Genomic DNA, 23,548 nt, shown 5'->3' on the forward strand with positions numbered 1-23,548 from the left:
TTGGTGAACCATTATCAACGTCATTAGCAAATTGGAACACATGAAAAAATTTAACATGTAGTTTAATAACTCAGTGTGTTCATAGGGCTAAGAAGATCGTTGAACATAAATGTGTTCTGAGCTTAATTTACTCCTGGATCCTGGAATACTGGAAGACAATGTTCAGAATTTTCTCAAAAACGTCAATTATTTTATTTATCGCGCAATACGAACGAAAACCAAACAAAATTGAATTTGAAAGTTAATGAACGGCGGTGCTCAAATCTTGATACAATAAATTTCAAATTTAAATACAAATAATTAGTTCAAAAGATTCAAAAGACACACGCAACTTAATATTAAATACAGAGTTATTGTATTTAAATTATATTTATCAGAAAATAAAGTTGTTTTTGGTAGAAAAAAGGATTTCAAAATGGGACTTGCAAACCATCTTACTTCAGATGCGTCTCGCAATCTAAATAATTTAGCGAGGAACATTTCACCAATTGTGTCTGATGTTATGGACGAAGATGAAGATTTTGTGAGTAAATATGAATTTAATTTTTCTTCCATTATTATCTTTGTTTTTGTGTTTAATTAAAGAATCCAAGTGATGAACTCGATTACGAAAGCGAAAACGAATATGAAAGAGGAATGAATTTAACAAGGAGTATGCAAAGATCTTTGGAATTAAAATTGGACAAAATTATAGCCCAAAATGAATTGATATTGCAACAAAATCGAGAAATTTTAAAACTGGCCAAAGCTAGGACATTAGTGGTACCCGATGATGATGATGAAGCTGAGGATCAAGCCTCCTCTGATTCATCCTAAAGAAACTTCTTTTTTTTAAGTTTATATTGAGCCTTTAATTACGTACATCTCAATGAATATGTATTTGTTTGAATAAGCTTCTAAATAGTGCCACTGGAGGTTTCTTAAATTTTATTTATTACCTTATAAACTTTACTTTATTAACTTTTTAAGAACTGTTAATGTTTTGTCTTTTTTCCGGACCAAATAAATTAATCAAACTTAAAACATATCAGTTTCTTTTATTTAAAAATAAGATCCATTCGAATTCAAAAAATATGGGGCCAAAATCATCTTGAAGCTGTTGAATTATCGCCTTTTGAGCCTGATTATAGCTTCTGTTGATTTGACTTCTTAAGAAGGTTTTTAAAATCAAGACAAATCTGGAACACTGAAAGCAAAAAACATATTCGATTTCAGTAGATTTTAAGAACCTAGCTATAATTCTATGTTACAACCCACGTTACTTCTTTACAAACTACAAGGCTCCTGGAGGCGTTAGTTTTATAGGAAAATGTAAAGTAGGTACATTTTCAATACAATGTAAAGAAGGATGAAGAGCGACGAGAATGAAAAAGTTCTTATTTAATTTGAGCATCAACTCATCCACCCTTATCACAGGCTCCGTCGTAATAGATTCGTAGTACGAACCCCGAAAAAAAAGTATCATTGCTCCCGTCCGTCGTACTAAAAAAGTTCGGAGTTCGTGAAAAGTGGATTCACAAGCCATGAATGAATAGGAAGTTTGGCAGTTCTTTCTACGAACAGTTATTTTGATCGGAGTTCAATTGAAAACGAAAAAAAATATTTGAAAAGAATCCAAGAATGAACTGTTTCAAGAAAAACTTGAAATTGCACAAGGATTTTCGAAAATCCCTAAGGAGAAAGTGAAGTAAAAACAGAGTTAAATAGCCTAAGGACACCTCTAGCTGGAGAAAAGTAAATTGAACAGATTAGTCCAACACTTTGATATCAAGATCCAAGGGGTTAAAAGCACCCCTTTAAAATTTCGCGGTGCAGTTTTAGTGTTCGTCGCATTCGTGTATTTTCTTCATTTATTGCAAAGATTGCAAAGGCAATATTATGCATTTTTAAAGACAAAAACAAATAGAACTAAATCGAAAGATGAAAAACTTATTTTGACGCAAATCCGCTGATTTTGAAACTCCGGAATTAGTATTTCTATGTGGCAATGCTTTTTTGATTTCGTTCGGGGCTTATGATGTAAATATGTTCGTAGCGTAACAAAGTTTAATTTTCGGAGACTTGCTAAGAGGGACTCTGTGATGAGGGTGAATAAAAGAAGATCTCAATATTGATCGGTGTCAGGTTATACCAAATTTAATCGAGAAGTTGTAATTCTTTAAGGAGTCAACTACCTTCCCTCTTACTTACTTACTTAATTAAGGTGACGCTATAGTCCGGGGCGGACCTGGGCCTCAACCAGCTCAGTTCCAAGCTAGCTGTCTCCAGTTTCGAACGCCAAGTTGGTTAAGGTCCTCTCCTGGGTGCGCCACCTGATTCGCGGTCTTCCTCTACTGCGCCGTCATTCGGAATTGGATTCGAAGACCTTCCAGGTTGGAGCGCTGATGTCCATTCGCTCTACATGACCTAGACATCTAAGCCGTTGAACTTTAATTCTGCTAACTAGGTCGCTGTACAACCAGTACAGTTCGTCGTTATATCTTCTCCTCCATTCTCCATCTATGCGTACGGGACCGAAAATCAACCGAAGAATTTTTCTTTCGAAGCATCCTAAGACGCTCTCATCTTTTTTTGAGAGGGTCCAGGCCTCAGCGCCATAAATGAGAACCGGGATGATGAGTTTCTTATAGATGGTGATTTTAGATGCCCGAGAGAGGACTTTACTTCTCAATTGCCTTCTAAGTACGAAGAAGAGTTATTCTTCGTTTGATTTCAGAGCAGGTGTCGTTGTCTGTGTTAATAAAGTAGACAAAGTCCTTAACTACCTCAAAGTTATAGCTGTCCATGTTGACGTTTTGTCCAAGTCGTCGTCGTTCAGTGTCCTTTTTTGATGACAGCATAAACTTGGTCTTGACCACAAAACCCATCTTCTTCGCTTCCGTCGCAATGCTCAAAAACGCTCCACTGACATCACGCTTTGATCTTCCAATTATGTCAATATCATCTGCATATCCGAGTAATTGGATGGACCTTTGGAAGATTGTGCCTCTAGCGTTGACGGTTGAGTTTTGCACAATTCTTTCCAGAACGATGTTGAAGAAGTCGTATGACAATGCATGGCCTTGTCTAAAACCTTTTTTGACATCAAATGCATCGGTGAGATCTTTTCCGACCTTGATATAGCAGCGTGTATTCTCCATCGTCATTCTGCACAAACGGATAAGTTTGACAGGGATACCAAAACTAGACATTGCTCGGTAGAGCTCTTCCCTATAGATGCTGTCATACGCGGCTTTAAAATCGATAAAGAGATGGTGGGTATCGATTTGAAGTTCCTGGGATTTTTCCAAGATCTGCTGTAGTGTGAATATTTGGTCGATAGTGGACTTTCCTGGTCTGAAGCCACACTAATAAGTACATATCAGGTAGTTAACGAACGGCTTCACACGTTCACATAATATGGCAGAGAGGATCTTGTATACAATGTTAAAGAGACTGATGCCCATAGAGGAAATATATAATAATATAATATAATAATATATTTCCTCTATGCTGATGCCTATGTAGTTGGCGCAATTAAGAGGATTTTGTTATTTTTTAAGTCAAGTCTTCTTCTGTAAAAATGACAGTTGATAATATTTTTTCATTCAGCTGAACTTTATTATTCCATGATGTATTTTTTTTCTGCACAACTTTATTCAATGCTTTCTGTAAACAAGGAACCCTTGTCAATCTGGCAAAGAAATAAGTAATATTTCTTTATAATACAAAATACAAATCGTGATGGACTTGTAGCTTGCCTGAGGAATTTAAAATCCATGACACTTGAAAAACTAACTACAAGTGGCCTTGGTCAAAATATTCCTTCAAAGAATGAAGTTTACTGCAAATGATGTAAAATTCAGTTATGTTGTCTGAACCGGTTCATTATCAGATATTCAAAAAGTTGAAGGTCAATTTTAGGATTCTTTTCTTCATTATCAAACCTTACAACTTTGTTGTAAGAATTTGAAGTTCAGAAAACTTCCCCTGGAAAATTTATAACAGAATGGAATAATTTTTGTTATAAATTTGAAATACCTACATATTTTCCCAATTCAAAAATTATTGTTTTAACGGGCGACTTTCCATTACCGCAACTCGAATTTCCTTCTGATTTTTTTTACAGTTAGGTAGGGGTCCCAATAGAACATGTTTTAAAGATTAGGGCTAAAAAACACTTTTAAGTCATAGTAATTTTTTTTTATTTTTCGATTGTTTTTGTTTTTTTAAGCCTTAAACAAGTTTTTTTTGAACTGATAGCACGGCGTACTAACAGCTAGGTATGTAAGGGGGGCTTTCTGCCCTCTGCAACCAACCTGCTTGGGATCACTGTAAGATTTGGGGTGGGTGCGAGTTTGGGTACAGGCAAAGTACTTTTTGCATTTGAGCACTAAAATCAAAGAAAACCCTCCCAAAAAAAGCAAGTATGGCAACACTGAACAAAAAACGGTGAATAAATGTCAAAATCAACCATTTTACGTGCTTTGTATGTGAAAAAGTGAACTTTGAAAATTAATAACAAACATAACAAAATAAATGTTTCCTCGCTCTAAAATTGCTATTGTTATTATTTATTTGCACATATCTATGAACTAAAAAAAGAAATTCGTGCTGCGTTAATGGAAAGTTGAGTCATTTTCGCTAATAAGTTAAGATCTAGAGTTGAATACCTCTAAAGTTAAAAAACTGTAAAAGAAAAATTTAGATTTGAAATCTTAAACTGCACTAAATCGTTAAAAGAAATAAAATTCCTTCTAGTTTTTATCCATTCTCAGTTTTGTTCTCACTCCAAGCACTGAATGCTTTCATTCGAAATTAAAATATGGCTGCTGTGGAATTAAAGCTACTTGCAATCCACATTCCACTTAAAAAGAATTGGAAACAAGATTCGAAAGTTCAATAAGAAATCATAATCATTCAACAAAAGCAAAACAGTCATGAATTAAATAAAAGAAATAAATCAATAGGTTAAGATTTACTATACACATATTTCGGTAAGTACTGAAAATTTAAATTTTTATCCATAAATGATAAAAATTGTAGTGTCAAACAAAAGACCAAGATTCCTCCTCAAAGCTTTGTTATTGTTTTTTTTTCATTTGTTTGTCATGAATTTGTTTGTAAACAAAAACAAAATTTATCCACACCCTCCACCTTTCCTTCCGTATCAATATAAATCATTTTTATCATCCACTGTGCTTTCTGCGCATGTTCCTTAAAATGTTAAATGCAAAAATAAAACACAAAGAAACCTACATCCCACACATTAAACAGTTCCATATGCCTTCCATCTGTCAATCTCACTCAACTGGTTTCTTTCTCTATTCTCTGTTGTTTTTATGTAAAAAGGTGAAGTGTGAAGAAATAAGAAAAAGCAAAACGTACAAAATTAACTCTTTTATGGTGCATTTTCTTCTGATTTTTCCCCAAATGGTCGATTGCCCCAAATCAATTTATTCCAAAAATAAAGATCGAAAAACTCAAACAAAGAAGTGCGTTTTAGAGTGTTGAGTGTATTGTTGTGCGAAAGCACAAGAAATTAGAAAAGTTCTCAAAAAAAAAAATAAGAAGAGAACTGTCAGTGTCAAAAACACAACAGCAGCTGAACAACTGTAAAATCCAAGTCCAATTCACTTCCACTCAAGATTCAACTCATTGTCATTCTTCGAAACAAGTGCAACAGAAAAAGAGCACAGAGAAAGAAAACGAAAAGTGATTTGATGGAAAAAATATTATGTAGCAATATTTTCTTTTATTTAAATTATAAAATGAATAATTGACATTCTTGGATAAATTAAAATATGAGAAAAAACAAGCTGAATTTTTAGTGAATTATGTGAATAGCAGGAAAATAACAAAACAAGAAAAACCTGTGAGTGCAAAAAACATAACTGTGTACCCTATGTTGAGTTTGTTTTCTTTATTTTATTTCTTTTTCTTGAGACGCACTTTATGTGATTTGAATTTGATTTTTGTGTGAAAAGTTTATTAATATTGCAAAATTTATCTTCTCTTTAATTTGTTTTTCATTACAATCTGTGTGCTCGTTTTTCCTATTTTATTTTCTTCCTGTGGTTTTCTTTTTTTGTTGGTGTATTGTATTTATTTATATGTGTATCTATTTTGTTTTTCTTGTCGTTCTATTTTCTTGTTTTCTTCTACTTTTTTCATGTTCTTTGTTATTTTTTTCGTTTTCTTCTTTTGATGGCGATGGACGACGACAACGACGATTTAAATTTTTCCTTTGTTCGCGAAATGATTGAGTGTTTTATTAATTTGGTCCACAGATACACTCAATTAGTGCCTGTCTATACGCGTTGTGCCCACAACGTTGTGACGAGAGTTTGTGGGCAAGAGAGGAGCTGAGTAAAGGGACGGGATGCTCATCGCAGAAATTGAATTTTCTGCTTGGGCAGTACAGTTCCTTTCTCATTTCGTTCCGAATTTCTCATTATTTTCTGTTCGTCGATGCGAGAGGTCCATTTGTTTTGCTCTTCGGCTTTGAACATAGTGTATACACTGTTGCCACATTGGTCATATGTGACCAAATTTGGTCATTATTTTTTCACTTGGCAAATGGTAATTTTGTATTCCATTTGGTCATACTTTTCGGAAATGGCATAAGATGTTCAACAATTTGAGTAACGAAAAAATTCTTTTAACATACTCACTTGGCTAAATAAAATAACTGTTAAAATCATTTAAGAAAATTTGATCTGAATTGGACTTAGGGAACAGAGAGAATTATCTACCCATTACACAAGCCTTAAAAATTCTCGAAATCTAAATTATTGTAAAAACTTATATACTGTGATCTCATGTTAAAACGCTTTGTTTTTATATTTCGTCATCTGTATTTGGGTTAATATAATTTAATAAAGTATGTTAGGGATTTTGTAAGTTTATTTGTACGTAATTAAAAAATAAATGTCATCTGCATAATATGGAAAATATGTTGAACAAAATATGATGAATTCATTAATCTGTGTATACAAACTTTTTTCAAGTGGCAACCGTATTACTATATGTATACAAGTCGGTCGGAAGTAACACCGGCTCAAAATTTCAAACACAAATGTTTCAAGTTTATCGTTCCACAACACAAAATGGAAAAGGGGTCATGAGTAGTCACAACACATGTAGACACATAGTGTTGTGGGCACAACGTTGTGGGCACAACGCGTATAGACAGGCACTTATGTGTGGAGTGGTGGATGACGAAGAGGAAAAAACAACGGTTCTTTGAATTTATTATTACTCGATTTACAGTTCTTTTGTTCTACCCACCATTGGAATGAAACCTTTGTTTTTTCTTGACACCCCCGCATTTTAACAAAACTGTAAACGTAGTAAAAAAGAAACAATAAGACAAGAAAAAGCTCGAAAAAAGACAAAACAAACGAACGAGCGTAATTAGAGCAGATATGAAAAATACTCTATCAACCTACAGTGAGTTGGAAAAAGAGTAGAAGCGTTAGAGTGCAACTTGCATCACAAAGTGCAGTGCAGTGAGTGAGCAATGAGTTCGTGTGGACAAGGGGGGATAATTCTTTTGTGTTTCTTCCCCTATTTTCGTTAAATTTCTCGCATAAATAAATGATTAAGATAACAAAATAGATACATAATTACATGGGCATGTCAATCAGTTCAGTCTTGTGAATCCAAAACCTCTCCACTATCTCTATCTAATCTTGATAACTAACACCTAGTCTTAGCCTACCAAATCCTACCCTACCCTACCTACCTAGGTTTCAGTTTCCTTGTCCTAGTTGTTGCTCATGGTGGCGATGGATAGAAAAGTTTCTATTTTGATTTGTTGTTGTTGTTATTTCTCTGTTTTTATGAGATAAAAAAGCTGCAACGTGCAAGCTATACCAAGCACTCATAAGCTCCTCAATCGCCAAGGACAAAGTAGGAGCAAAAAAGAAGTGAATCGGTTACCTAGGTAACAGAAACCTGATGAAAAATTGTAACCTTTTTGTTTGAGTTTGGAGAGAAAAATCGTCTTAAGAAAGAAACCCTGTGTGTGTGTGTCATTCTGTGATTTTTGGTCTTCTCAATTTATTATTCATAATCTCTTCCTCTTGGTTCAGTGAACCCCCTAGAGTGAAGGTCGTTAGGGGCAAAAGAACTTAACTATCTATCGGACATAAGCACCACGGACATCACCACGCAACAGTGTTGGAAGTGGAAGGTGGTGGAAGACGACGCACGACAACGACACCAGCTGATAGATAAGCTGATAGAATGTGATGAAAGGTTTAAGAAACAGAATAAACAACAAAAAAAGGCAAAATAAAAACAGCTGCTGATTAAGTAGGTAGTTGGAAAGGCCAGCGAGTGAGCAGCGAGTCAACCTAACAGCAATAGCAGCAGTTTCTATCATCATCAACAACTGGACAAACAGCAACAGCTCCTTCATATAGAAAAACGTGTACCCCGTAGGTAAGGTAGGTAGGTACTGTGTTCCGTCTTGGTGCTGGAGAAACAGGTTTGTGTTCATGCACCTTTAAGACTTGTGAGTTGTATTCAGTCTTCAGCATATTAAGTCTTAAAAGATCAAAAAATCAAACAAAAAAAGAAGCAAACTTTTCGCTTAACTCTCGTACTCGTACTCGACGACGACGACGACGCATGGAGCGGTGTCTTTCTTGTCTTTGTTGTCTGACTGTAACTTCGTCGTCGATTGTCTTGGTGGGGTAGCTTCTAGTATATTATTTTTAATATTTTTGTCTTCTTCTTCTGCTTCCATATTATACCAAAATACTCTTTACCTATTCCAATTCCATTCCCCATGTGGTTAATTTCTTGTGTATATTCTTTTGTGGATTTAGATTCTTCATCTAATGGAACCAATTTTTCTTTGTTCTAGGATTTGGGAATTCAAAAAGAGTTTTGCAGTTGGAGTTGAAACGAAAAAAGAACATACAATTCTAGAGTTCTAGACGACAAGGCATTTCATGAGGATTTATTCACTGGGAGCATTAACAAAGCTGAACATAAACTGAAGAAAAAAAAGGAGAAAGGCTAAATACTTTTTTTTAGCTGTTCTGGTTGTTATAGTTTTCTTCTTCATAATCCTATACCTAAAATAATATCACTGTCCGGGTGGTAGTGGTGGTGGTGGCGGTTGTGTTGTTGGTGGTGAATTCTATATTCAGGTGAGTCAATAAACAATCAATAAAAATGTTTACAAATTAATTTGAACAATAGAAAATAAGGGTTCAATTCAAGAAGTTCGATAATTCATTGTCTTTTTTTTTCTTTTCTTCAAATTTAATTTAAAAAGTTCCCATACCAACCGTAGATAGACTTACTAAGTGCGAGATAACTTCAGTTCACATTTTGTTAAACCTTTGTTTAGATAGGTACTAATGGTCATAGGAAAACGTTAATTTTTTTAATTATGAGTTTAAATTATTTGAGTACCTTTTACTTTGTTCAAAGTCAAACTTCTTGGGGGTCATTTCGTAATTTGATTATCACTAGACGATAACGTTTGTTGTATAGTTTTGCTTTTACACATGTGTCGGTTAAATAAAAGTGATAATTATCAAAACGATTTTAAAATAATATCGTTTAGTAAGGCCTTGCTTTGAATCTTTTGAGCCGGCTTTAGTTCAATGAATTTGTGTTAATCTGTTTCGTAAAAGTCGGTTGTTTCTTTAAAAGCTTGAAAAATAAATTATTATTATTATAATTATTTATTTTTATAATCTGGTCGGATATTTTCCGGAAAACGTCTACCTTGGCTACAAGTTGCGTAGAAAGGCAGCATTTGATCAGTCCAAAGAAAAAGTAGTGTTCCAATAAATCATAACATATGGCTTCAAATGTGAAAAGATTTAATGCTGATTTGTAAGCATATACCAATGATTTAATATAGCCCCATTAAAAAAAAATTAGGTGGCGCAACAGTCCATGAAGGACCAGGGCCTAGGGACGCACAACTCTCAACCATGCCGAATCCGGACGGCTAATTTGAGAAAGCACTTTTTCATGACAAGTATTTGTGAATTCCTCGCAAGAGGAAGTACCCGTGAAAAAAGTTAGGTAGCACAGGCAAGGATTGAACCCAAGACCCCTTGCATGACAGTCCAACGCACTTATTTTTTTAATTCATTTTTATTATTTCAATCTTAAACTTATATTAAAGCTAGACAAAAGTTCATAAAACTAGCCTAAATATTGATATTTGTCTTAAAAACTACAATTATAATAATTTTAGCAAATTTAATAGTTCTTTATCTTTGATGAATAATTGTTTTAGTAATATTAATTGGTCAAATGAGTTTCTGGATAAAAATATACATGAAAAGCTCCAATGTTTTAAATTCTTTTTTAACAATGTTTTAAATAATTATATACCTATGTATAGCAGAAAAGTTAGCTCTCATCCGGTTTGGTATAATAAACGAATATTAAATTTGAAAAATGCTAAAAATGTAGCGTTTAAAAAATATAAAGAAAAACCTTCCGATGATTCTTATGCAGTTTTTTCTCGTCGCAGAGTTTGTTTTTCTTTCAAAATTTCTTTATTGTAATTATATTCATTCTGTTGAATGTAATCTAAAGCAATCTCCAACATCTTTTTGGAAATTTATAAATACTAAACGAAGTCCTGCTGGATTTCCAACAACTATGTTCTTTGGTAATAATAAAACTAGTGATCCGAAAATGATTGTAGATTTTTTTGGACAGTATTTATAACTCTTCTAAATCTTCAACAAAAAATTATCAATATATTAATGCCTTGCTATCTATTTTTGATTGTTATAGCATATCATTTGACTTAACTGAGATTGAAGATGCTTTGCATAAACTTAAACCTAAAAAAACTGCAGATATATTAGGATTTACCCTATTATTTTTCGTCATTGTGCAAGTTCTCTTTCTGTTTCGCTATTACATGAATGAATGAGTGAAAAGTCTCTATCATTGATCCGATTTTTAAATCTGGATCAAAATACTTAGTAACGAACTATAGACCAATAACTAAGCTACCTGTTGTTCCAAAGCTTTTAGATAGCCTTGTTCAAGGTAAATTTAAATCTATCATAAAGCAAAATGTAAGTAAATATGAACATAGTTTTTGGAAAGGTAGGTCTACTAATTCTAATTTAGTAGAATTCACAAATTTTGTCATTAATACTCTAGACAATCGAAAACAAGTTCATATGATTTATATAGACTTTGTAAAAGGCTTTAGTAGGGTTAATTTGAACATACTCTTAAAAAAACTTCAAGCATATGACTTGCATGGACTTCAATCGTTTTCTTCATATTTACTTGGTCGAAAACAATATGTAAAGATCGGGGACCTTTTCTCAAAAGAGATTAAAGTAACTTCTGGTGTTCTAGAAGGTAGTCATATGGGTCCTTTATTATTCTTACTTTTTATTAATGATCTTCCAAATGTTCTTAGAAATTCTCATTGCCTTATGTATGCGGATGACATAAAGTTCTTTTCTCGAATTTCTATTTTAAATTATTGTTTTCTGCTTCAAAATGATCTAAATTCATTTGTTGATTGGTGCAAGTCAAATGATCTGTTGTTAAATGCTGACAAGTGTGCTTGTATGGCCTACAATAGAACTTTGTTAAATATTATTCCAAACTATTCATTAAATGATTTTCCTTTACACGTTGTTGAAAAGTTTAAAACTTGGGCGTTATATTTGATTTTAAATTGAAATTTAACTTACTTAATTATATTGTATCCAAAGCAAATTCTTTACTTGGATTCATCAAAAGAAACTCATTAGAATTTAAGGACCCTTACACCATTAAATCTTTATACTGCAGTATTGTGCGTCCTGTTCTTGAATATAACTGTGTTGCTTGGAGCTCTACAACTGATTTTAATAAAAAGAGAATTGAAAATGTTCAAAAAAAATTTCTCAGATTTGCTTTTCGAAATATTTTTGAAAACAATGTAGAAGGTTTCCATCATTCTTATAATTCGAAATGCCTATTACTTGGAATACAAACTCTGAGCCGAGAAGAAAAATGTAAAGTGTCATGCTTATTCGTGATATTTTGACTATTTATTGTGAGAGTTTGCTTAACTATTTAAGAGCGAGACCGCTTTTGTGAATTGATTCCCATCATACGCTATATGGACAACGTGAACCGATTTCCGCATGTTGTAATTTATTTAATACGTTTTATTCTAGTTTAGATATAGCAATGTCAAGAAATGTATTTAAAAGTCGATTATTCACTTTAATTAATTACATTTTTTTTCAATTTTTAATTTTATATATAATATGTAATATTATGTTTTTATAAACTGAATTATATTATACATGTACTTAATTTGAAATCTGTTGAATGTAAATTCGTAGATTGGTTACTTAAATAAACAAACAAATAAATAAACAAATAACCATAACTTACAACTAATTTAATGGTCACATACGGATACTCTAAGTTAAACGATTACACTTAATGCTAATGCCTTTCGACCCTAAGATCTATTTTACTTCAATTTATATTTTATATATTTTTGTATTTATTAGAAAATTTGAAAAAAAAAAACTAATATCGATATCCTTTTTTATTTTTACTTAAAAACTACTTAAAATTAAGTCCTTAAATAAAATTTAAAACTAACTTAAACTACTTAAAACTAGAACAACCACAGCAGCAAAAAGACATATTTTGTTGTCTTTTTTTTTTTTTTTTTATGAAAAGTAACCTCATATCATAATTTTCCCTCCACCATGCTTTTCTGTTTTAATAGTGTACCGTGGATCATATGCTGCATTTTAGGGTCTTCGCACATATTCTCGACGACCCTTGGACCCAAAAAGGACGACTTTGCTTTCACCGCTCCATAGAACATTCCTCTATTTCTCTTTTGCCCAATCTCTATGTGCTTTAACAAACTTAATGCTCTTTGCCACATGCCTTTCCGTCAAGAATGGTACCTTGCGTGGACTTCGGGCTGGTAACTTCGCTTATTAAAGACGTCTTCGTTTCTGACAGCGCTAACAGACAGTTGAAGTCCATTTCTTTTTTTCTTAGAGCCTATGGAAGAGTTCTGTTTTGCTAACTGAACAATTTTTTTGTCAGTTCTTTCAGTAGTAATCCTTTTTGGGCCTCACGTTTTCGATTTATTTTGCCATTTTAAGGCGTTACTGATCATTTTTGCTGAGCAGGCTAGGATGTCTGGAATATTTTATTAGGTTTCTCCCTCCAATGGCAGTTTTGAATAAGTTTTCGGATTGCTTCGGTGCAGTGTCTTCACCGTCCCATTGTTTATTTTTGAGCCAATATTTATTAATTTTTTATATACTAGTATGTTAAAAATACTTAAAACATTAAATAGTAAAATATTTACTTACCGAAAATTTAAAAAAAAAGAATTTTAACCTTCTTAATTATAAAATCAAAAGCACTGCTATTTTTATGAACTCAACTGTAGCCCTATTTAACCGAAGGACCTGTGCTCGCCTTGTGTCATGATTCCCGATTGTACAGGAGTCGCCTATCCACTCTTCGTCGTGTGGTAGATTAATACTGTATCAGACCGCATCTATCTAAAAAGAGGAATGCCTCTTTTCTGTTGATTAGAGCTCCGTTGTATAGGACCTCATTGGAATAGTAATGCATGTAGGAAGATTCAGCTGTTTGATATAAGCGGGTACAGCGTCGTAAACACTGCCGCTCGAACACCCGAAACTTCTCCATCTGGGAAGGGGCAACATTGAACCACACAGGACAACCATAAACGATCATAGGCCGTATGAGGTTTATTACCTTCACTCTGGGGTCAAGCTGACTGCTAAAACAGCCGTTTCGTCAGAGCGAAGGCTCCTCTGGCCCTAGTCAGAGCAGCATTTGTATGTCTGTCGAAATATAAATACTGATCTAACCAGATACCGAGGGACTTCACTACACTTTTGTTAATGGCTGCCCGTGAAGATCAACGATGACCATCTTGCACCAATTCTTGCACGTATCCCTCGTGGCCCTAGCCAACGGATTCCGGAACAGAATTGTCTCCAACTTCTGGACATTTATTTTCAGTTTCCAGTCGTCACAGTCCAACGCACTAACCATCACTCTACGGGTACCAGCCCCATTAAAAGTACTTAAAAGTTGTTAAGTCACACAGTCAAAATGTTGAGTTAACAGGGTCAGTTGCGATAACAAAGTTAGCCTTAAATTGATTTTGAAATAAATTGATAATACAATACACTTTAAAATAAGTTTCCCCATCTTATTGAAAACAAAATTTTACAGTTTCTATTTCATTACGGAAAAAATTAAGCTCCGATGATACCGCCAGTAGGTAAACCGCTGTAAACAGAACAATTTAATAGATGTTCTGATTATTTGTTTAAAGCTTGAGGATTGTCTTTTGCTTATTGACAAAGTCATTTAACAAGAAGTGCTCAGTGAATTTCGCAAAGAGATTAATTCTTTTTGAAAATAAAATCCCACAACTTAAAAAAGTTGATGATTTTCAATGTAATTTGACTTTTTGAACTGTCATACCATAGCCAACAACCACAAAACCTTCTCATGCAGTTAATAAGAAATCATAAATAAAGGGTCTTACTAACTAAACATCTCAAAGCATTGATATAGCGTGGAGCTGTCTTCTTAGTCAGTTTTTCCTGGCTAGGAAAGAACATAAATTAAACCATTTACTGGTAATGTGAAGTATTTGTGCCTAGTGATTAATCACAAAAAAAGGAAGAATTGTTAACAAAAAGAGTTTAACGGCTTAAACAGTGCAATTGTGGCATATTTAAAAACGTTTCATAGAAATCGACATTAAGCATTCTTACTTAAAATGCGTGCTTTTCTAGTCGATCAATCTATTCTTTGTTGGATTAAAAATTACATTACTTACCTGCTAATCCAAGTCGTATTTAAATGGTTTTAAGTTTCAAATTCAAAAACTAAATACTAGTGTTCCCCAAAGTTTCGTTTTGTCCTCGACTCTCTTTTTTGAAAATTCAAAAATGATCTCTTGTCTGCAACTTCTAATTCATTGAACTACGAGTATTTAACTGACTGCATTGCCCTCAGCTTTTTATATTCGTTTCAAGGTTCACAGCATTGTAATTCGGATTTGGAAGCTTATTAAATTCTGATTACGACAGTATTGCCCAATGAAAATTTATTAACCGTGTATAATTCAATGATTCAAGAACTCTTATTGTGTTCTGTTGTTAAAACTTAACCCATCCCAATGCTGGTACCATCATCTCATATGATCATATTTGACATTGCCAAAAATGAAGCCAAGTGTTTAGGATTTCTATGACGATGCAAGAAATTTGTCGCATCTTTTGGGTTATGTCTACAACAGCTTTTAATTGTTTAAAACTCTCGAATTCGGGCAGATGCCCCAACTCAAAAGTTAAGACTTTTGGACAAAGTTCTTAAAAAAAGAGCTTTGAAAATAAAATAATAAGCGATTGAAAATATAGCCAAAGCTTTTAAAATTGCTTGCACAATGCCGCAATGTTTCATTTCTTTCGTTTTTTTATCGAATTTTTAAAATTAATTTTGCTTTATAATCCTCAAACAATTCAGCAGCGATCAGTTCCCACTTAAGCTCAAGTCTAGAGATTGTTTTTCCTGCCGCACATGAAGAATATGTAATGGCTTAACCAAATCTATTTTTCTCTCCCATTTTAATTTATTTATTTATTCGTCTTTAAGTACAAACTACTTTCGTAGACATATTTCCCTAATGATAAAAAAAATAATTTTTAAAAAATACATAACTACCTACTAATAATATTTACAAAATTAATTCAATTAATTATAATATAATTTATAACTTTTTGTTTGAATACATGTTTTGAAACTTCAAGTTCGATTATATCGGCATATTTGTTAAAAAGTAGACAAGCTTTTGTAATAAGTCCGTAATTAGTCGAGTGTTGGGCTGTAAAGAAAAAATGATTAACCCTCAAACAACGAGCTGGAGTATGTTTGATAAATAGTTCACGTAATTCCGTACAATCAATATGACCAATTAAAAGGTCTCTTGCAAGTGAAATCAAGAAATATGTTCTCCTAATCTCAAGAGGTTTTATATCACCGAGATGTATCTCTGGTAAAGGCAGGCGTTTTTGTAGTAGGAAAACCAAACTTCACAACAATATTCCAGAATAGGGCTAACAAAACTGATAAAAAGAGATTTAATTGTATAAGGACATTTAAATTCGCTAGAATTTCTAAACAGAAATCCAAGCATAGAATTACGTCTTGACACGATGTAATTACATGCATTCTAAAATCCATTTTGGAATCGAATACAACTCCCAAATCTTTACGATTAGAAACTCTTTGCAGAACACTCGCAGTTAAACTATAGTCAAAGATAATAGGATTGAAAGATCTAGTAAGCGTGAGAACACAACATTTATTGATATTCAATCCAAAATCATTTAAAAGGCACCATTTAGATAGTTGTTTTAAATCATCTTGGAGCTGTTTACCGTCAGAGATTGAATTCATGAGCCTGTACATCTTTACGTCATTTGCGAAAATCAAGAATTGTGAATCTAAAATAAATTTCAGTAAGTCGTTTACGAAAAGTAAAAACAATAGAGGACCCAGGTGTCTGCCTTGGGGAACTTCGTAGTAATTTAAAATTGACACTGATTTCATGGAACCGATTTTATTGATTTGAATTCTATTTAACAGATAACTCCTAATCCAGTCAAACATCTGAGAATGAAAACCTAGCGATTTGAGTTTATTCAATAATAATTCATGGCTTACCCAATCAAATGCCATTTAAAAGTCAGTATAAATGACATCAACTTGGCTTCTTTTTACTTGCGACATATAGGAACTATATGGCAAGTTTTGCATTCGTGCAAAATTTCGAACTCGAGATTTTAATCAAACTTGATATTACGATGGTAGAGAAGTCGAAAAAAGTGGGTCCCGCGATTCCGTCCGGTCGGTTTTGTCTGTCTGTCCACGCTCCTCCAGCCTAAACCATTGGGTGGATTGAGTTCAAACTTGGAAGTTAAGGTTTTGAGCAGATTCGCGTTAGGCGTTTTTTTCATTTTTTTTTTAAGATCAAAACTAACAGTGGCCACGATACAATTTTTTTGGTCAAAAAACGAAAATTCGAATTTTCTCAAAAACAAACCGATAGATTTTCTTTAAATTTTCTCTAAAATTTTATTTTTTAACTTGGCTTCTTTTAATAAGAAAAACAAATTTTTGTATTGCTCAGGAAAGGTACCACTCATAGAACCGTTATTTTGTTTTTTAATTTTCTCAGCAACTTATAAACTGATTTTAATAAATTTTTTTCTGAATAAGCTCCTATATTGCCTTAACAATATTTGATTAACAGAAATTCAATTTTTAATTGTTTGGATTTTTAAAAAAATATTGAATTTTTATTTTTCAAAATTCTATATCTCAAAAACGGGTCAACAATTTTTTACGAAATTCAAACGTAAGACGTATATTTACAATCACTAAACAACTGCATTCCAAAAATATTTTTAGAACAAAATTGGAAAATTTTATATATAAAAAATTAATTTTAAAAAAAACCGCTCTAACGATTTTCAAAATAAAAATTTGAAAAATCAACTGTTTTTTGATTAATAAAATGGCATTTAAATTTTTGAAGACAAACTTATTTTTCAGGTAAAATTTTGAATCTTAAAATATTTTTTTTTTAAAATTATTAACTGTGCATGAGCCCGAAAGAGCGCATTATTTTGCCAAATAATCCAAATTAATGCATTTGGTACACATTTATATGATATATTTAATCAACAATCTATTTTAAAGTGTCTATCAAGAAGTAATATCTTGGTCACTTTGTATATGTGATTTTAAAATATTATTCTTTACGAATAAGGTTCTTTCACACATATTTAACTTGCCTTAGTCTATATAAAAGAATAAATACTTAGTAGGTACAAGTTAAAGAAACGGGCCAGAAAGAGTATATGTATTTTCTATTAGAATCACTTTTTCAACGTAGGTACACATATTATACCTATTTTGAAAGGTATTACGTACAACTTCTACAACTGCTGCTCACGTGTCACTTCTTAACTAAAATCCAAAACGCACAAAAGCCTGACTGTAAACAACACATTAATACCAATTTCTTGTACCTGTTCGTATGCTTGTTATTTATTTAAACTTTAACAAAATAAATAAACTGAACGTAAAAACTCCATGTTTGCGCTGAAAACTTGTAGTAATGAAGGAATGTATAGGTAGTATCTACCTTCTAGCTACCAATAAAATTCCTTCTTTATCATAATAAACATGTCCTTATTCTATCTGCATAAAGCTAAGCTCGCCAATGAACTATTCTTTATTCGTTTTAGACATCTACCTGCTACCTAACTACACAACCAATAGGCGATCGTCTTACAATTTAAACATTCATGGTCTGCCTCTTTTCTATCTTATTTATTTTCCATCCTAGTTCTTCTAATATGAAATTACTATAAAGCTATCTAAAGGAAAAAAGCTTTGAAGGAACAAGTTGAATCTATATGAATCGCATCGTAGCTTTATACATAATACAATCCATTTTTCATATACAAGATCGTACACAAGTAAAAGCAGACTTATGAATGGAAATAAAAACAAATATCGGTAAAAGATCCTAAACAGCTGACGTTTGCATGCAAAAGTTTGTTTCATCCCCTTATTAGATACAATATTAAGCCATTTTGTTTGTTATATAAAGTGCGTTGATATAAATAAAACAAATTCATCAATCTTCATATGGTAGCTCTTTATGTGAAAACATATACGAGGATAGACTCAAATAGAATGAAGGAAATTTTGTAGACTTTTTGGGTCGAAAATTAATTATCTCCCTTATTCTGCTGGCTGCTTATGTAAATAGAAATAATATTTTTCTCTCGCTCCCGCTGAATTTCTCCGCTTTAGATACTAACGCCACCCCAACGACTCGGCATCTGGTCGCAGTAAACGTTTCTGCTCGTGAGAGTACTATGGTTTTCATATACAAAGATCGTGCGGTTTTTTGACAAATCAGATGGCATTAATATCTTTGAAGACAAACATATTTTAAAATTATATTTTTAAATCTTATATAAGTACTTTTTTAAACAGACTCTTAGCATACAGGAGCAAGTTCGTGCGACCCAGTCGTGCATTTTATTTCAAATGCGTTTATACAAAAATTTGTAAACAACGTAATATTTGTAGCAGTGGATTTTCCACTAACAAATCCATGTTGAAAGGGTGAGATTTGGTTTTTAACTGCATCATACATTTTAGTTTTACCAAAGATTCAAAAACTTTAGGGATCAATTGAAGTTTTGCGATTGGCCTGTAGTTTTCAATTGCTTGTTTTGATCCTGATTTATGAATTGGTGTAATGTATGAACTCTTGCAAACATCATACATTGCACTAAGCTAAGCGATAATTAAAAATTTTGTGAAGCGGTTTTGATATGCAAAATCTGCAGTTTTTTTTTAAAATATCGCAGGTATGTTATCAGAAGGCAAACTCAAGTTATTGTCTAAATTGGCCAGGGCAGCGAGAATTTCATTTTTCGGTAAGGTCATTATACCAATATCATTAATCGTTGTGATATCATAGTCAATCTCAGAGTGAACTGGATTGGTTTCATAAATGAACGATGCAAATAAATTACATATCTGATTCAGATCACTGCTCCCAACACCATTATAACATTTATAACATTTCTCTACGAAACCCAAATCGATCCTACTCTTACTTTGCATTTTAGCATTGCATTCCTTAAACGTGATAGGTCATAGATTGTTGGTGTATAAAAAAGTACATATAGATTTCAAAATTTACGAGGAGATGGGGTCTGGTATCTTATCAAATAAAGATAAATAATAATAAAGGTCCCAGTCAAATTGTAATGTTGAGTTACAGCACTGAAACTTATATTAACAGCACTTTCCACCAAAGTTTTCCGAAAATGTCAATCGATATGTGCTCAGTTATTGACACCTGAGGTCTAAAACTTCAATAAAAAATCATATGCATTTAATTAGTTTAAGTTAAAAAACAAATCCCAGATGCAGCTAAAAGCCGTTCAGAAATCTAATTACGAAGCAATAGCCCACATTTTTAATTCATATTTAAAAATGAAAACAAATTTGATATTTTAGAACACAATAAAATGATTTATAACCACCAATGAACATTAGATTCAAATGGTAATTAATTATACTGAAATCCAAATCTAAACAACAAACTAATAAAATAACATCGTACTAATCAAATAATTAGGTACCTTAACAAAAACAAGGTTTTTATTATTCACAATATCATAAAAACCCCAAGAGACAGAGAGAGGAAAACTTTATTGCGTTAATTTATAAATTTGAATTAAAAAACAGAAAAAAAACACGTCGATGCAAACACCGAGAGATATTGTGTGTCAACGTCATTTTTTAAACAAAACTGATAGTGAGCGATACGAAGACGACGACACAAGTTCAAAGTGTAAACGAATGCGTTGTGCATCTTTTAGTTATCTATATCTTTAACGTCAAAACTCAATCCAAACAATAATTTAATTTGGGTCAAACACGAAACTGTAATATGGAATTGCGACTCTAGTTTTTTAAGGGCATATAGGCATTGTGGCTGGTGTTGTACGTGACGTGAGAAGCGTCTTCTGTCACCCAAATAAACATTAGAAAATATAAATTTCAATTTCAATCGTGTGAACTGTTATTTATTAAGGTTTCCCTCTTTTTTGAGTTTATTTACCTCTTTTCTTTTTGTTGATAAGAGTTACAAGAATAACATTTCGTTCTTTTTCTTTTCAGATCTTATCATCAGACATTGCATTATCGGTGATTAAAAAATCACCGTACAAACGAATAGACAATTACAACAAACATGGTGAAGACATTTCAAGCCTACCTCCCGTCGACGAATCGAACGTATTCCTGTGTTCACTGCCGTGCCCATTTGGCCAGCCACGATGAGCTTATATCGAAATCATTTCAAGGCAGCCAAGGTCCAGCATATCTCTTTAATTCCGTTGTCAATGTGGCCTGCGGTCAGACCGAGGAGCGAGTCCTTCTCACTGGACTGCATGCTGTGGCCGACATCTACTGTGAGTGTTGTAAAACACCACTTGGCTGGAAGTACGAACACGCTTTCGAGTCTAGCCAAAAGTACAAAGAAGGCAAATACATAATAGAATTAGCTCACATGATCAAGGAGAATGGATGGGATTGATTTGACCGACCGACCGACCGGGCGGACGAATGTACAAAGTATATATTTTTTTAAAAATCGAAATTAAAAATATTGTAAATTTGTAACTCTCTTTCGGACCAAAAACAAAAACCAAAATTACAAAATCGAGAGATGACGATTTCTTTGCGAATGGAGCAAATTCCAAGGCTTGCAAAATAAATAAAAAACAGCTTGTTTGACATATTGAGGAGCTAAAACCACCAATAAAACAAAAACAACAACAACATTACCATCATATTCATACAAATAAGAACACAAACACTGTAGATTCCTTATCGGCGCATTTGCACATACAAAAACCAAAGTTAATCGACGACGACGTTTTGTCTTATTTTGGGCTTGTACCTCTTCCTTAACCGTTTTTATCTGTCCAATTTATCAATATCTCTATGTCAAGCGCGTTGATAACAAACAAAATTATTGTAATACATCGATTAAGCTTTTAATTTATGACTAGCTAGCAAGATGGCGCTTAATTTAAACAAATAAATTGTATTAAAAATAATTTAGATTTATCAAAATCCTTGGAGAAATATAAGAGAATTTATAGAGACTGGAATGGAATTGAGGATTTAAAAAAAAGAAGAAGAGAGTTGTCAAAAGGAAGAAAGAGAGGAAGAGGAGAGAACAGAATCGAAGTCGAGGAACGAGGAACGAAAAAGTGGGAAATAAAGGATTTATTTATCATTAACATAAACAAATACCATTATCTTTAGCTACTAATAACCATAAAACTGCCACTGAGCATGTGATGTTCTTTTAAAAATTAATCGACAAAAGAACACATGGATAAATAATTAAAATTATTAAATAAGCAAACGGGAGAGCTAAAAGAGCGAACATCATTGCCATTCTTTTGTACATAAAACAAAAAAATAAACAACTGCATTACATTGCAAATTTATTTCTCTAGACCCCCTAGAGAACGCATTAATGTGATATTTCAAAAAAGAAAACATAAAACAAAAAGAAAACTATTTAGATAACCAAAAAGCACTTTCGCTAAAAGTGCTGCGCGCGGGATTACATTTTCTCTCTTTTAATTTTTGTAATTGATTTAAGAGCGCAAAACTTTTAATTTATTAAAATGCAAATCGAAATTGCTTAGATATGTTCATTTATTGTTTCTTAAGTTAATAATTTATAAAATGTAAATTTTAACAATGGAAACTGATTTTGAAAAAAAATATCAAGTTTAAAAAATGGCGTTAGAAGAGATAAAAGCCGAAAGCTCTGAAAAATGAAGAGAGCAAGAAAGAGAGAAAAGTTAAAAAGAGCGCTTTGATAAGAAAAATAAAGAAATGATTAAAAAAAACATCAAAATTAATAAACAAAACACAAAACATTTACATTGCATTAAAACAAAACAAAACAAAAAATCAACTTGACCACCAAAACTTAGAAAACAAAATACCGAACACGTTACAAATATAAACTACAATAGATCCTCTTATTTTACTTCTATTTAAAAAACAAAATAAATCAAATAGTATATTTTACTTACTCTTACTGTGCATAAATAAATTTAAACAAAATATTCAATAACTATCAAATTTAAGATAAATAAATAAAGAAATAGTTGTAAACAAAAAAAAATAAATATCCTTTTAGTATTTTTGAATTTTTGAATCTACAAAATCAGTAAAATGAGATTTAAATCATGAAAAGAAAATAGAGAAAAAAACACTACTGGCAGCAGAGAGGAAGCGCAAGCTTAACAAACATTAAAATGAGTATTTTTATCAAAAAAAAGATCTTTTAAGCTATTTATATTTACATTTAAATAAAAATATTCATTATGGGTAATATTAACTAATATACATAAATAAATAAATTATTAATTATATAACAACAACAATGATCCCAGCATGTAAACACTTGTGTAATTGTTTATTTTTAAATATTTAAAACAAAAGTGTAAAACGATAAAAGAAAGACAAACACGAATGGGTTAACACACCATGGAGAATGTATTATTTTGTTATTAAAATTTTTGCTGTAAGAATAATATACACGTAATAATGTGTGTTGTTTTTATTTGAGGATATATAAACATTTAATATTCATTCATATTGAGGGTTTCAAATATCAATTGATAATTGATTAATATCGACATTTTAGATATAAGTAGCCATTTGATAAAAGCTTAAATAATTGACAATTGTTCCAGACAGTTGTGATTTTGTAATTTAACAAAAATCAATGACTTAACTTCTCAATAAGTTGCATTTTAAAAGAACGAGTTTCTATATTTATCAAATACATTGCAAAAGATTCTAGGTTCAAGAACCCACGGCAGAGCTAGCCAAAGGGGTATTT

The 23,548-nt window shown here is 32.3% G+C and overlaps 2 protein-coding genes across 5 annotated transcripts; both read left to right on the top strand.

Annotated features, from left to right (window-relative positions):
- Positions 1-214: 214 nt before the first annotated feature.
- LOC129946432 (uncharacterized) lies at positions 215-1,027 on the top strand. Its single transcript, XM_056056615.1, has 2 exons — positions 215-523; positions 586-1,027. Exons 1-2 carry the CDS (start codon positions 416-418, stop codon positions 814-816), a joined length of 339 nt encoding a protein of 112 aa, XP_055912590.1. The 5' UTR covers positions 215-415; the 3' UTR covers positions 817-1,027.
- A 3,828-nt stretch (positions 1,028-4,855) lies between these two features.
- On the top strand, positions 4,856-23,253 carry LOC129945385 (protein yippee-like). 4 transcript variants are annotated; one of them, XM_056055114.1, is made up of 3 exons: positions 4,856-4,976; positions 8,855-9,143; positions 20,791-23,253. In XM_056055114.1, exon 3 carries the CDS (start codon positions 20,864-20,866, stop codon positions 21,206-21,208), a length of 345 nt encoding a protein of 114 aa, XP_055911089.1. In that variant the 5' UTR covers positions 4,856-4,976; positions 8,855-9,143; positions 20,791-20,863; the 3' UTR covers positions 21,209-23,253. The 4 variants fall into 4 exon arrangements, with proteins under 4 accessions (XP_055911089.1, XP_055911088.1, XP_055911090.1 ...); XM_056055113.1 differs by lacking the exon at positions 4,856-4,976 and adding an exon at positions 5,253-5,854; XM_056055115.1 differs by lacking the exon at positions 4,856-4,976 and adding an exon at positions 7,677-7,927.
- The last annotated feature ends 295 nt before the right edge of the window (positions 23,254-23,548 follow it).

This window comes from Eupeodes corollae, chromosome 2, assembly GCF_945859685.1.
Source record: "Eupeodes corollae chromosome 2, idEupCoro1.1, whole genome shotgun sequence".
Taxonomy (NCBI): Eukaryota; Metazoa; Arthropoda; class Insecta; order Diptera; family Syrphidae; genus Eupeodes; species Eupeodes corollae.